The 11348-nt window shown below is 49.7% G+C and overlaps 1 protein-coding gene across 2 annotated transcripts; it reads left to right on the forward strand.

The window, feature by feature from the left end:
• The first annotated feature begins 2775 nt into the window (after positions 1 to 2775).
• Positions 2776 to 5677, forward strand: LOC143372121 (uncharacterized). Of its 2 annotated transcripts, none has more exons than XM_076818044.1 (3): positions 2776 to 3124; positions 3939 to 4269; positions 4495 to 5677. In XM_076818044.1, exons 1-3 carry the CDS (start codon positions 3055 to 3057, stop codon positions 4763 to 4765), a joined length of 672 nt encoding a protein of 223 aa, XP_076674159.1. In that variant the 5' UTR covers positions 2776 to 3054; the 3' UTR covers positions 4766 to 5677. The 2 variants fall into 2 exon arrangements, with proteins under 2 accessions (XP_076674159.1, XP_076674160.1); XM_076818045.1 differs by having other exon boundaries at positions 3942 to 4269.
• Positions 5678 to 11348: the final 5671 nt, after the last annotated feature.

The following is an 11348-nucleotide window of genomic DNA, read 5'->3' on the forward strand; positions in this document are numbered from 1 at the left end:
GGAAGGATCCTCGTCGTCGAAGTAATCGCGACGAGCGTCTTTGTTTCGGCAGCTCGGCGCCACTCAGTTTATCCCCGTCTTCATGCATTTATTCCGCCGTTTGCGCGGCTCCGAGGCCCTTTTCCAGCGAGCACGGAGAAGACGGCCCCGGCCGCTTTGCTGCCCCTTGAATTAATCCCCTGCATACGTTAATCCTAATGAATTCACAAACGCGCCCCGTCGTGTCCGACCACGGGGTTACATCGGCGAGGGTTCCGCTTACAGGTGCTAGACTGCCAGCACGCAAACTCGAGACCCGGAGCCCGGCCATTAAAGTGCCACCCCGCCGCCGCTCGCACCGAGACTCTCCTCCGCTTCTTTCTGCAATATTATGCGACGCCACGCGGTGTCGCGCTGCCGAAAATTACACGAGCAGCCCGCTCCCTCGCTAAATATTTATTTATTCATTGCGCTGCACGAATGGGGACTCGAGAACAAGATCAACGCCGACCTTAGGAACTCTTAATGATGAAGGGACATTCCATGCGAAATTTGAATATGATGTAGTATTTAGTGATATTTAAACGTACTTCAAAGGATTTTTCGAAGTTTTGAAAAATGTCGATTTTACAGCTGTTTGAAGTTAAGTGCTAACTTTTTTTTCAATACATTGTAGCTATGGAAGTAGTAAACGGATGGAGATGAGCTTTACGGTGCTTATAGAGAAGACATTGAAGTTTTAAGAAAAAATTATTTCAGTTTAACAAAATTTTTTTTAACCATTTTTGTGCAATTATTTTAAACAAATGCAGGTTTTTAACATCGGGCGCGATTTTAAGAATCTGAAAAAAGGAGAATATAGTTCTATCCTTCCCCTTGATGGACAAATTTTCAAAAATGTGGATAGTTCAATATATTTACTTCATTCCTAATTTTGTGTGGCCTTGTCGCAGCGTCAACTTTCGTCAATTTTTACGGGGTCAATTTTAAAATATTCATATTTTTGAAAATTTGTCCATCAAGGGAAAGGATAAAACTATATTCTTCCTTTTTTTTAGATTTTTAAAATCACGCCCGATGTTAAAAACCTCCATTTGTTTAAAATAATTGCACAAAAATTGTTCATTTTTTTTTTAAACTGAAATAATTTTTTCTTAAAACTTCAATGTCTTCTCTATAAGCACCGTAAAGCTCATCTCCATCCGTTTACTACTTGCATAGCTACAATGTATTGAGAAAAAAAGTTAGCACTTAACTTCAAACAGCTGTAAAATCGTCATTTTTCAAAATGTTAAAAAATCCTTTGAAGTACGTTTAAATATCACTAAAGACTACAACATATTCAAATTTCAGCAATCTACGAAATCTTACTCCGAAATCTGTCCGAGTTCGCACGGAATGTCCCTGCGAAGTCATTGATTCGTGAACGGACGGTTGCGCGAAGAAAGGTCCAAGGACCAGGGAACTCGTTAATTAAGCGAGGCAAAGAGATGGGAGGTCGGCGAACTCCTGTTTGCGACTTAAAAGGGCGCCGTATTCACGTTGCATCGCGTTCTTCTCGTTCTTTCCCCATTCTGCATCGACGGGAACTCACCGCGGATGATGCTACGGAACGGGAAATATTTAGGTGTAGGAGGCAGCGGATACGAGGGGGCCATAGAGTCGCGCGAATGCCCCCGGAAGATAAGTAGCGACTCGGTGAATAGACTAACGGGGCGCTGCGATGCACGGGAACATAGGAAAGGGGTTGAAAGGGGGATAGGCGGTGCGCGGAGGATTGGCGGTTTCATGCATCATGCATATTTACGCTCACATACTAGCCGCGAAAGACGACGGGAGCGGGAGGAGAGGGAGGGTGACTGGGGCGAGGGTTCCGCAGATTGCGAGGACCGTATTTATGCAAATGCCCGCGCACTCGCGTTGCTCCTCGCGCCGCCTTTCCTGCGCGATATTTCGACCGACTGAAATTGACTTCGTTACGGTTTAGTCTGCCTCTCCCTGGATTCTCTGCGCCCTCGAGAGAAAAGGAATAGGAAGGAGAGAGGAAGCAGAAGGGAAGGTGGAAAGGTTCGCGCGCCTAGGACCAAAAAATCGCGTCGCGAGGTTCGTTTCGTTGCGAGCGGAGGCTCTCTGTTTGCATCGTTTGTCGGTGACTCGCGGCGCGGAAAAGCCAGACCGGAAAAGAGAGCGCGGAGTGTACGAGGGAGACCGTAGCCCGTTCAGCTACCCCTGCGGGGGGAGAACAATCTCGATATCTCGGCGAGCGTCTATATATCAAGCGTTTCTCTATGCCCGGAGAAAACGTTTCACATCCAATTTGTTCCTCTCGTTTCGCGGTAATCGCTCGCCAATGACTTTCCCCCTCTCGTTTCCCCGCTCGCGGGGCTCGATGCTCGCCAGCCCGTACGCGTACGCTTCTCGGAGCGTGCACCGAAATCCGCGCCACCCACGAGGCCTCGACACCCCACTGCACTTCAACCCCTATCCCCTGGGACGCGGAAGCCAACCCCCTTTTGCGCAGGCCGCTTTCCATCGGCCAATGGCGGCCCGAGCTGTCGCGCTTTCCACCCTTCGTTGGCGAGTTAACGCGACCAATGGCCGAGCCGCCGTCGTCGCGGAGTAGGGGCGGCATGGCGCTTCCACCCCCAAAATGGCTGCGAAATCGCGCGGGCATTAGGCAGCCCGTTCAAAATAAACGGGCGGATTAATTGGAGCGGGGTGGAGCGGGCTGGTGCGGGGCAACCCCTGGCCTAACTCGCGCGGTAACTTTTCCACCCCCACCCAGAGACTCAGCAACGTGCACTCGTCGCCGCGGAGCAGCAGGGCGACGAAGACGATACCAGCCTCCGACAGAACACATCCGGTCATCCCTCGCGATCCTCGGCGACGCAGAACGACGCCGTGCGTCTGCACGTTAGCACGCTAGCATGAAACTCGGGCCGACCGTTGCTCAGGTGTCCCCGCGCCCACCGACAGCTTCCGTTCAGCTGATCCACGCGATTCTCTCTTAAGCGGACCGTACTCCAATAGTTCGTATCAATCGTTTGTTCGTTGTTTGTTCGACGGAGGTGTGCCATGATGCAGGAGCACAAGTCCTTTCTCATAAGGGATCTCCTTGGGGATGTTCTGTCCGAAAGGGTGCATGGTAAGTCCTCGCTATTCTTCATCAGCCAAGCTGTCCAACTTTTGTCTGTTCCTTTCGCAATGTAGAATCTAGCACGCTGTCAGGTTCTTCTAATATAATAAATATATAAAGAGGGTGAAGCTTAGAAGCCAGCAAACATTTGCATAGACCTCTGGGTTCCTACCGAACGCTGCCAGTCGCGAGCGAATCAAAGAATCAGGATTTTTATTGAATGCAGAGGCAGTCGCGTGCCCTGTCGCCAGGATCCTCGTTACGGGGCGCCCCCGCGGCGCGGTTCCATTATTTTTAGCCAGGATTCGCAGCCCCGGGGGCGTCGAGGGGCCCCGACAGGGTTCCTCCCCGTTAACGACCATCCTACAGATGGCTCGCGCTGCGGAAGGATTCGTTAGTTCTCGTTAGCGCGAATATTCGCCGTCGATTATCGCGTCCTGCTGCGCCCGACCGCCTTTATTGGCCAATCCAGAGCGGACCAGGCGTTTCCCATGTTTCAGATCGTTTACTGTAAACCAGAAGCGATCACGATCAATCGGGAGCGCGTCTGCATTGTTAGGATAATCGACTTTGACAGTGGTGGGACTGATCCTGGCTATACAAAGCCGTCGAAATTGGATTGCACTTTGGTAGACTATGTTCAGCTAGCACTATAAGCGCAGAGCAAGGTTCCTTGGGATATTTTTTCAGTCGGTCTATAGATCACGGGAAACGATCTATATTATGAAAAATGAAGTGATCTATAATATGATAAACTATTTAACGCAAAGAAGTTCGGAAAAGTGAGAGGCAGGTGGTTGAGTTTAAAGGCGGATTGTTCCAGAAGACTCGGAGGACGACTCGGCGGTCCACTCGGACTCCGAGGACACGATCGACCCTGGGAGCAGTCCGTGCACCCGGCTAGAAAGTCCTCCGCCAGCACTTTCCCCGTCGTCGGCGGCAGGAGCCGCTGGAAAGTCCTGCGGCACCACCAGCGGCCCACCTAGCGGCAGGAAGCCCAGGAGAAGACGAACGGCATTCACCCACGCCCAGCTCGCTTACCTCGAGCGGAAGTTTCGCTGTCAGAAGTATCTGAGCGTCGCGGACCGCAGCGACGTCGCTGACGCGCTGTCGCTCTCCGAAACCCAGGTCAAGACCTGGTACCAAAACAGAAGGTCGTTACTTTTTCCTTATCTTTCACCGTTCGATAGAATGATTAGCTGTGAGAGCTACCACGGTGGGGCATCTAGGCGCAAGCCGTGCAGCTAGCTTCGCCAGAGACATACCGATGTATTTAGTATCAGTGATAAGTCCCGAGCGGAGCTAATTGCTTCGCTATGAGTCTAGAAAGCCTCGTCTATCTGGAACGGAGACAGCAATGGGGAAACGTTTGATTGCAGAACCAAGTGGAAGCGACAGAACCAGCTGCGGCTGGAGCAGCTCCGCCACCAAGCGACGGTGGAGAAGGAGCTGCTGGTGCGAGGCGTGGGTCTCCATCACGGCAGCATAGACGCCTACTGCCCACCGTACAATACCCAGACCCAGACCCAGGGCCATCCTCCTCCGCCGCCGCCTCCTCCGGCGCCATCCTCCGCCTCGACGGCCGCGTTCCTCTCCACCGCGGCTGCCCTCTTCAGGAACGTCACCTACGTCCACGGATGCCCTCTCTAACCAGGCCTACCGCCGTGGTTCCAGGATCGTTTCTGCTTGCCAACCCCCGAAGTCGGTGGTCTCCTCCTCGCGGAAGGACCTCCGCTCGACGGCGAAGCAGAAGCATCGTCGATGATCGCTCTGAAACCTCAACGGCCACGGATTCTCGAGAACGTGTATCGGTATTGTTCGCGGCGGTTGCTGGGCCTTCGCACCCTACCCTCCGCCATCCGTCGTCTTATCGTCTGGCTCGAGCACGCCACAAGTGCCTCGCGATTATTCGATAGATCCTGGTGCAAAGGACCAGCAGCTGGAGTCGGCCAGTGAAGTGCGCGGTCAACGGGACTACAACGAGTAACGAATGAACGACGAGAGGAAAGCCGCGAGTCTCTGTGCTCTGTCCTAGGGGATTGTTTCTCGCGTTCGCCCCCCCCCGCCCGCGCGCGAGACAGTGTAAATATGTAATTACGAAGTTGGCCGATAGACGTAGTCGGTTTGTTTCTCGCACCCGCGGGAAAGGGACGTTCCGAGTTCTCAGAAGCCCACGCGTCTCGCTTCTCCCACTTCCCTGCGACAGTCAACCCTCTCGGAGAGGGCGAGCGTTCGTTTCGCACAGAGATGGGCAAATTTTTTAATCGAACCAAACCTTTATTCGTCATTCGGAGTTTTACTTAAACAAAAGTTTCGACCATCTCCGGATTTCGCGTAGTTAATCGCGCAGAGTGTAGTTGGAGTCGGTAGCGAGGCGAGTTCATAGCTGTGCCATAGAATCTTAGAGAAGCGTAATTCGGGAAAAGAAAAGGAGGGGAACGAATACCTCCGCGAGACGATTTTCATTTAGGGATTTAGTTCGCTAACGATCACCGCTGATAATCGATCACACTCTCCAGCTAGTCCGGCGATCTCTCGCCCACCGAAGAATTCTTGTAGATAAATAAATTATTATCGAACTGAAACGCCGTTTTGTGATTGCAGTCTTCCTCTTCAATAGCTTTCTTCCGCTGTTCTTCTCGCATGTGAGCCTCCTTTGAAACCTCCCTCTTTGCTTTGCACAGCTTGGAGTAAGGGTGCCAATTTCACGTGGTAGAAGCGAATCGAGTCCACGTCCAGGGTTCGTCACGGAGGCACGAGAAACGGCAACTATCGTTCCGCAAGCCGGACCCTTTACTTGGCTCGAGCGGGAAGTGTAACGAGTCCGCGCGAGGAACGGTAACCCGCGGCTGACAATGGGCACGTGGCCAGAAACAGCGATTCGCGAGCCCCGGCTGAAAGTAATTGGCTGAAACCGATACAAGTGGAGTGCCGCTGGCACTCGTGGCTGGAATTGGCTGGCGGATTTAATTGAACGGAATCGACGAGAAAGAGAAACAGAGGAGAGCGGAGCGCGGAGAGAAAGAGAGATCGCAGAGGAACGGTCGCGATTGTCGCGATGATTTCTTTTTTTTTTTTTTCTTTTTCGCGACGAAAGGACTCGCGTTAATTGGAAGAGGAGAGAGAGGCGAGGAAGAAAGAGAGCGCGGAAGTGTTACGGTCTCTTTACACGGATGATTAGACTGCATTACGCGAGATACCGAACGATCAGCCGGTAACGACCGTCGTTAATCACTTTCCTTTGCGCCTCGAGGAGAGGAGAATAGATCAGACGCGGGAAATTGAGCCCCTCTGAAAGAGTGATCCAAGAAATAGCCTCTTTTTGGCCTCTTACGATGAGACATCAATCACGCGAAGTTTTCAAGTTCAGGTGACAATTAATTTCTGAGATACGGGGGGTCAAAGAAGGGAAAATTCGTTAAGGGGAGGTTCCGGTCTAGAGACCCAAAAAATAGGTGATATTTAGGAATTAATTAAAGGAAATCTACTACGTATAATTTAATAGAACTTTTTGCATTGCATTAAGGATGTTTTAAATTATAGAACTTAAATTATAGAACCACTACACAGGCATTTATTTTTCTTGATATTTATTTTTTCCCGTGAATTTTGTAAATGTAAGTTCAAATTCGTTGTTAGCAGTCAGCGAAACTCATGGAAATAATTGTTTAAATTATCGGACTGACATGGAAGTACGTACATCGAAGCGTATGGGCTGTTGCATTAATGAATTTTCACTTCTTTCACCTCCCATATCTCACAAAATAATTGTCACCTCAACTCGAAAATTACGCGTGATTGATGTCTCATCGTAAGGTATCATTTGGCACAAAATTCAGTCCCAAAATCGTGGGACCAAAAAGAGGCCAAAAAAGGCCCCAATTTTTGGGTCACTCTTTGATCGGAGACACGAAACAGCTTTCTATCCGAGCCGAGCTTTCTATCCATCCGTTCCCAGATGATTCCCTTTGACTTTCGCGGGATCGAGGGATGATCGACGGCGGGCCGTGAATTCCTTAAGAAGTCTCCTGCTCGTCCCGTGGAAATTGGGGGAGAACCTAATAGGGGGAAAAGACGCGTGGAAAGTTGAAAGGACTTTGAGAGGGATGAGGGTATTTCGTTGGACGGAGAGGAATTATTACAAGTCAGCCCGTTGGTTTTTCCTGGCTCGCGAGAGAAGAGGGACGTCGGAACGGGAGACACTCCTTTGGGGTTCATTCGGGATGAAGTAAACCAGGAGACACTCCGCGTCTGGCCCTCGAATAATATAAAAAAAAAAACACAGATACGTCTTGCCGAGCGTGAAATCACGCGAGCGAAGGAGAAATTCTTGGGACCCCCGTCCCCCTCCTTCAACCCTTTCTGTGTCTCCGCTCGAGCTCGCCGCGCCGCGAGCAGGCGCGGGACCCCTCACGCGTAATTACTCCGCTATAATGAATCGCATATTATTCGTGATAATTTCATGCCGCGCGATTGTTCCCGTCGCCACCTCCACTCCAACCTTCTAATTCTCTCCTTTTAACGCGTTCTTTACCGATCTTTGGGCGATCCCTGACGCCCTGCCATCTCGCGGATTTCATCTTACAATTAGGCTTCTCAAAGTCCAGCTTTTTGTCCGTGATTAATTTGTTTCTCGAAGTCATACGATAGGCGTACGACTCGAGCAACCGCCCTTTGTGCTTGCGCACTAGGGTGGTCCTTAGCTATTAGGGTAAACAAATTTTTGAATTTTTTTTTTTGGTCTTACCCGCCTAAAATATGAGGTTTCGTGAGAAATTGATATGCGTAAAGTTTCAAAGTGATTGGACACCGGGAACCCGTGCCGCAATTGAGTTGAAGTTTTGAAATAATAGTGATTTCTCAATATTTTTGCATTTTTACGAAAAGTTGTTTATCTAAAATTGTTAATGTCGATAATTGTAAGAGATAAATATCAAAGATTTCGTCTATATTTCTGGAAGTAATATACAAATGTTACTATTACACATGTAAGAAATTGTACTTTTATTAAAAAAAAATATATTCACTGATACTTCCCAAAATAGCCGAACACAATTATCTCCGAAATTGACGAGAAATCACAATTATTTCAAAACTAAATTGCGACACGGGTTCCCGTTGTCCAATCACTTTGAAATTTTACGCATATCATTGTCTCACCAAACCTCATATTTCAGGAGGGTAAAACAAAAACAAAAATCGGAAGTTGAAAAATAAGGACCACCCTATTGCGCACGCTTCGAACGTATAAACGGCCGCAATTTGCCCGTCAATGACTCGCTGGATGCCGACCCCGGTATTCTTCTCTCATCCTCAGCGAAAGTGTTGGCGATCGGTGGACCCCGGTGAATCCCATGCAGAGCGCAGTCAGCCGGGGAGCCTAGCGAGTATCCTAGGGCACAAGTGGCGTCGCGTGTACTCGGCCACGTGCGTATTGTCGTCGAGCGAACGACCGTGGACGCGCGTGCATACGTGCGTAAGTCGTGTTGGCACTTGGACACGCGCTTCTTATCCCTCTTCAGCTCGCGATACGCGCCTCCACCCTCCCGCTCTCCCGGAGCGGCGTCGTTAAATACTTCACGGGGGGAGGAGGAGGAGGGTGCCGGCACGCACACGCATCCCTCGCGATCCTTCAACATAGATCCTGCCTCTGAAACGCACACCCTGGGATCCTCTTCGCGACCGAGCGCCCCTGGCCCAATAATTTCAACCCCTCGCATAGTAACCGCGTCTCTGTTGTCCGCGGTATTACATAGTCATCTATCTAGGAAGGACCGAACCGATCGCCGAGGATATTTCTAATTCCTCTGAATGCGAAGGCGGCGGAGTAATTGCTGGAGAAAGTGTGGGAGAGGAAAGGGAGGATCGAAAGGAGATCGCGGCTCCGTTGGTGGAAGGCAAAAAGCAGAAGTAAAGGGAAGAGGGTGGTCGCGGAGGGAAAAGATGAAATCGCGAGAAGGAAAGGCGAAGGGAGTGGTAGAGTGGCAGGGAGAGGCAGAGGGAGAGGGAAGGGGTGGGGAGCGGAGGGTTGCAGGGCGCTGGGTGCACGGGGGCAGGGCCGAGTGTAACGAAGCTCCGACTTTTTAATTGGAATATATTCAGAAAGCGGAACGCCTTTTCATCGCGGGACTCGATGCACTGAATACAGCCTGAATCAACGCGGAACCAACCGCGCTTGCAACGAGCCTGCTGTGCACCTGCAAACCGGGCCGCGTCTCTGCATTTATACGTAACGGGATGCATAGCGGCCGCATAAAATAACCCGCGAAAAACGCGGATCCGCCTCTCTCTCTCTCTCTCTTGCTCCCCTCCTGCGGCAGCGTCCTCCTCCGTCCCTTTTCTCTCATTTTCTGCCACGGCTCGCCGACATCCACGGACGCATAATCACCCTGAAAATACGATAAGCGCGAGTAGACGAGTAGGGTGGCGAGATGCTTCGCTTACATACACTATACTCGAGGAATTTTAAATGGAACCGACGAAACGGCCGCGGCGTGCATAGATACTCGGCGCGTTGCGTTGCACCGGGCCCAAAAAGACGAGCAAATGCGCGCCGGCGGATATCGTGTGCGGGAAATGTCGAGTGCCACGAATGGTTTAAAAATATACCGTGGAACCGGCAGGGGAATCAATAGATTTCTGGCCGCGCTGATTGCTCAGCAACCAAGCGCGTCGGTAAGACAATGAGATCGGCATTTTCGCAGGATGAAGTTGTAGCGGACCGTCGACCCTGAGAAACATTGGTAGAAAGAGAAAATTAAAATCAATGAAAAAGTAAAGCTTCTTGAAAAAAGTAGGTAATACAGGTTTCAATTTAATATCAAATTTATATAATTGTTTTTAAATGTGACGAGCGAAACGCGTCGCAGCGAATCCCAACCGCTGGGATCAAACGATCCGCCGCGCGATAAGGAAGCACGTCAAAAATATTCTCGACGCCTCCCAAGCCCGAGCGGTGGGCCTTTTGTAAACTGCGCGTGAACGGACCGAGCGTAGCCCCGTCAGTCAGACGAGATCAAACGAGAGGATCGTATCGTCAATCGTGTACACCGCCTCTCTTGCGTACATATGTATATAGAATAAACAGTATTAATTCAGGGCTGAGCTACAATTTACCCGTAGCAATCCTGCATTAAATAATTACTACAGTTTTTGTAAAACAGAAGGTTTTGCTACCCAACAATTACCTACAAAAAACTTCACTCACCGTGAAAAATTATACTTTAAAATAACTGTTTATAATTAAATATAAATGGCGGCAAGAATCATTTTCGCCCAGAGCGGCGGAGTGCTAGATCGGGCCCTGAGTCCCTCACTCGAGTGCGTGCCGCGTGCGACCGAACCACAACGTGGCAAATAAAACTGACGATTGCCAGAGCCTCAGCTCGAACGCGACTGCCTTGACGTTAAACACTTACATGCTTGTACGTTTGAGGAAATGGACTTTCCCTTGAAACGGTTGGGATTATTTTTTCTGCCAAGCTTTCCGGACGACCGTTGTGCGTCGACGAAAATTACAAGATGACTGACTCTTAATCGTCGAGCAAGACACGTCATCCATTCCGCCACGAATCGTACGGTAGAAGTGTGCACTCTGTTAATGGTAAGTAAACGTTGCTGTTATTATTATAATTCACTAACAGTGATACTCCATACAAAGTGTCCATGTCTGCCCTGTTTTACAGTTCTTGCTTGTCGAGAAGCTGTTCGAATACATCGTGGATGTACGTGTCGTTTTCCCTGGATTTATTGCAGCGGAAAGGTCGGAACACCTATCCGCAGCGGAATGGCGGTAGTTGCCATGGCAGCTTCAGCTTAATGGGCTGTTTGCTTGCAAATTGCGGTATCGCTAAAGGGCAGCAAACAATTCACAACTCGTTTTAACTTCCACGTTTCAATTCCAAGATGCTTCAAGTCCCTCCCGGTGAGTGTTACATTTACATAATTGTCTCTCTCGTTCTCTTTCTCGTTCCTGAAATCTCGCGTCTCCTTTCACCTCCGTGGTCACCTCCCGCAATCGCAGTCTTCGTAATCGACGTAGTTTTCGAGATCGTTTCACTCGTAAGTAGTAATATCACATTGCAGATATTTGCTAGAAATCGTATATAACGTATAGCAGTGTATGAAAAATTAATCGCTCTACTCTCGGAGAAACATTATCGCAGGCTTTCAAGTTAGTATAAAAAAAGCTTGCGTTTAGGTGCAAAAATGTGCTTTTAATTGCAAAAAGAAA

Source organism: Andrena cerasifolii, chromosome 8 (assembly GCF_050908995.1).
Source record: "Andrena cerasifolii isolate SP2316 chromosome 8, iyAndCera1_principal, whole genome shotgun sequence".
Classification (NCBI taxonomy): Eukaryota; Metazoa; Arthropoda; class Insecta; order Hymenoptera; family Andrenidae; genus Andrena; species Andrena cerasifolii.

Bases quoted from the DNA above. Each gene is read 5' to 3' on its own strand.
- LOC143372121 (XM_076818044.1), top strand. From the start codon at position 3,055: ATGATGCAGGAGCACAAGTCCTTTCTCATAAGGGATCTCCTTGGGGAT. The intron at 3,125-3,938 runs GTAAGTCCTCGC...GGATTGTTCCAG, and splicing joins TCTGTCCGAAAGGGTGCATG to AAGACTCGGAGGACGACTCG. The intron at 4,270-4,494 runs GTCGTTACTTTT...GTTTGATTGCAG, and splicing joins ACCTGGTACCAAAACAGAAG to AACCAAGTGGAAGCGACAGA.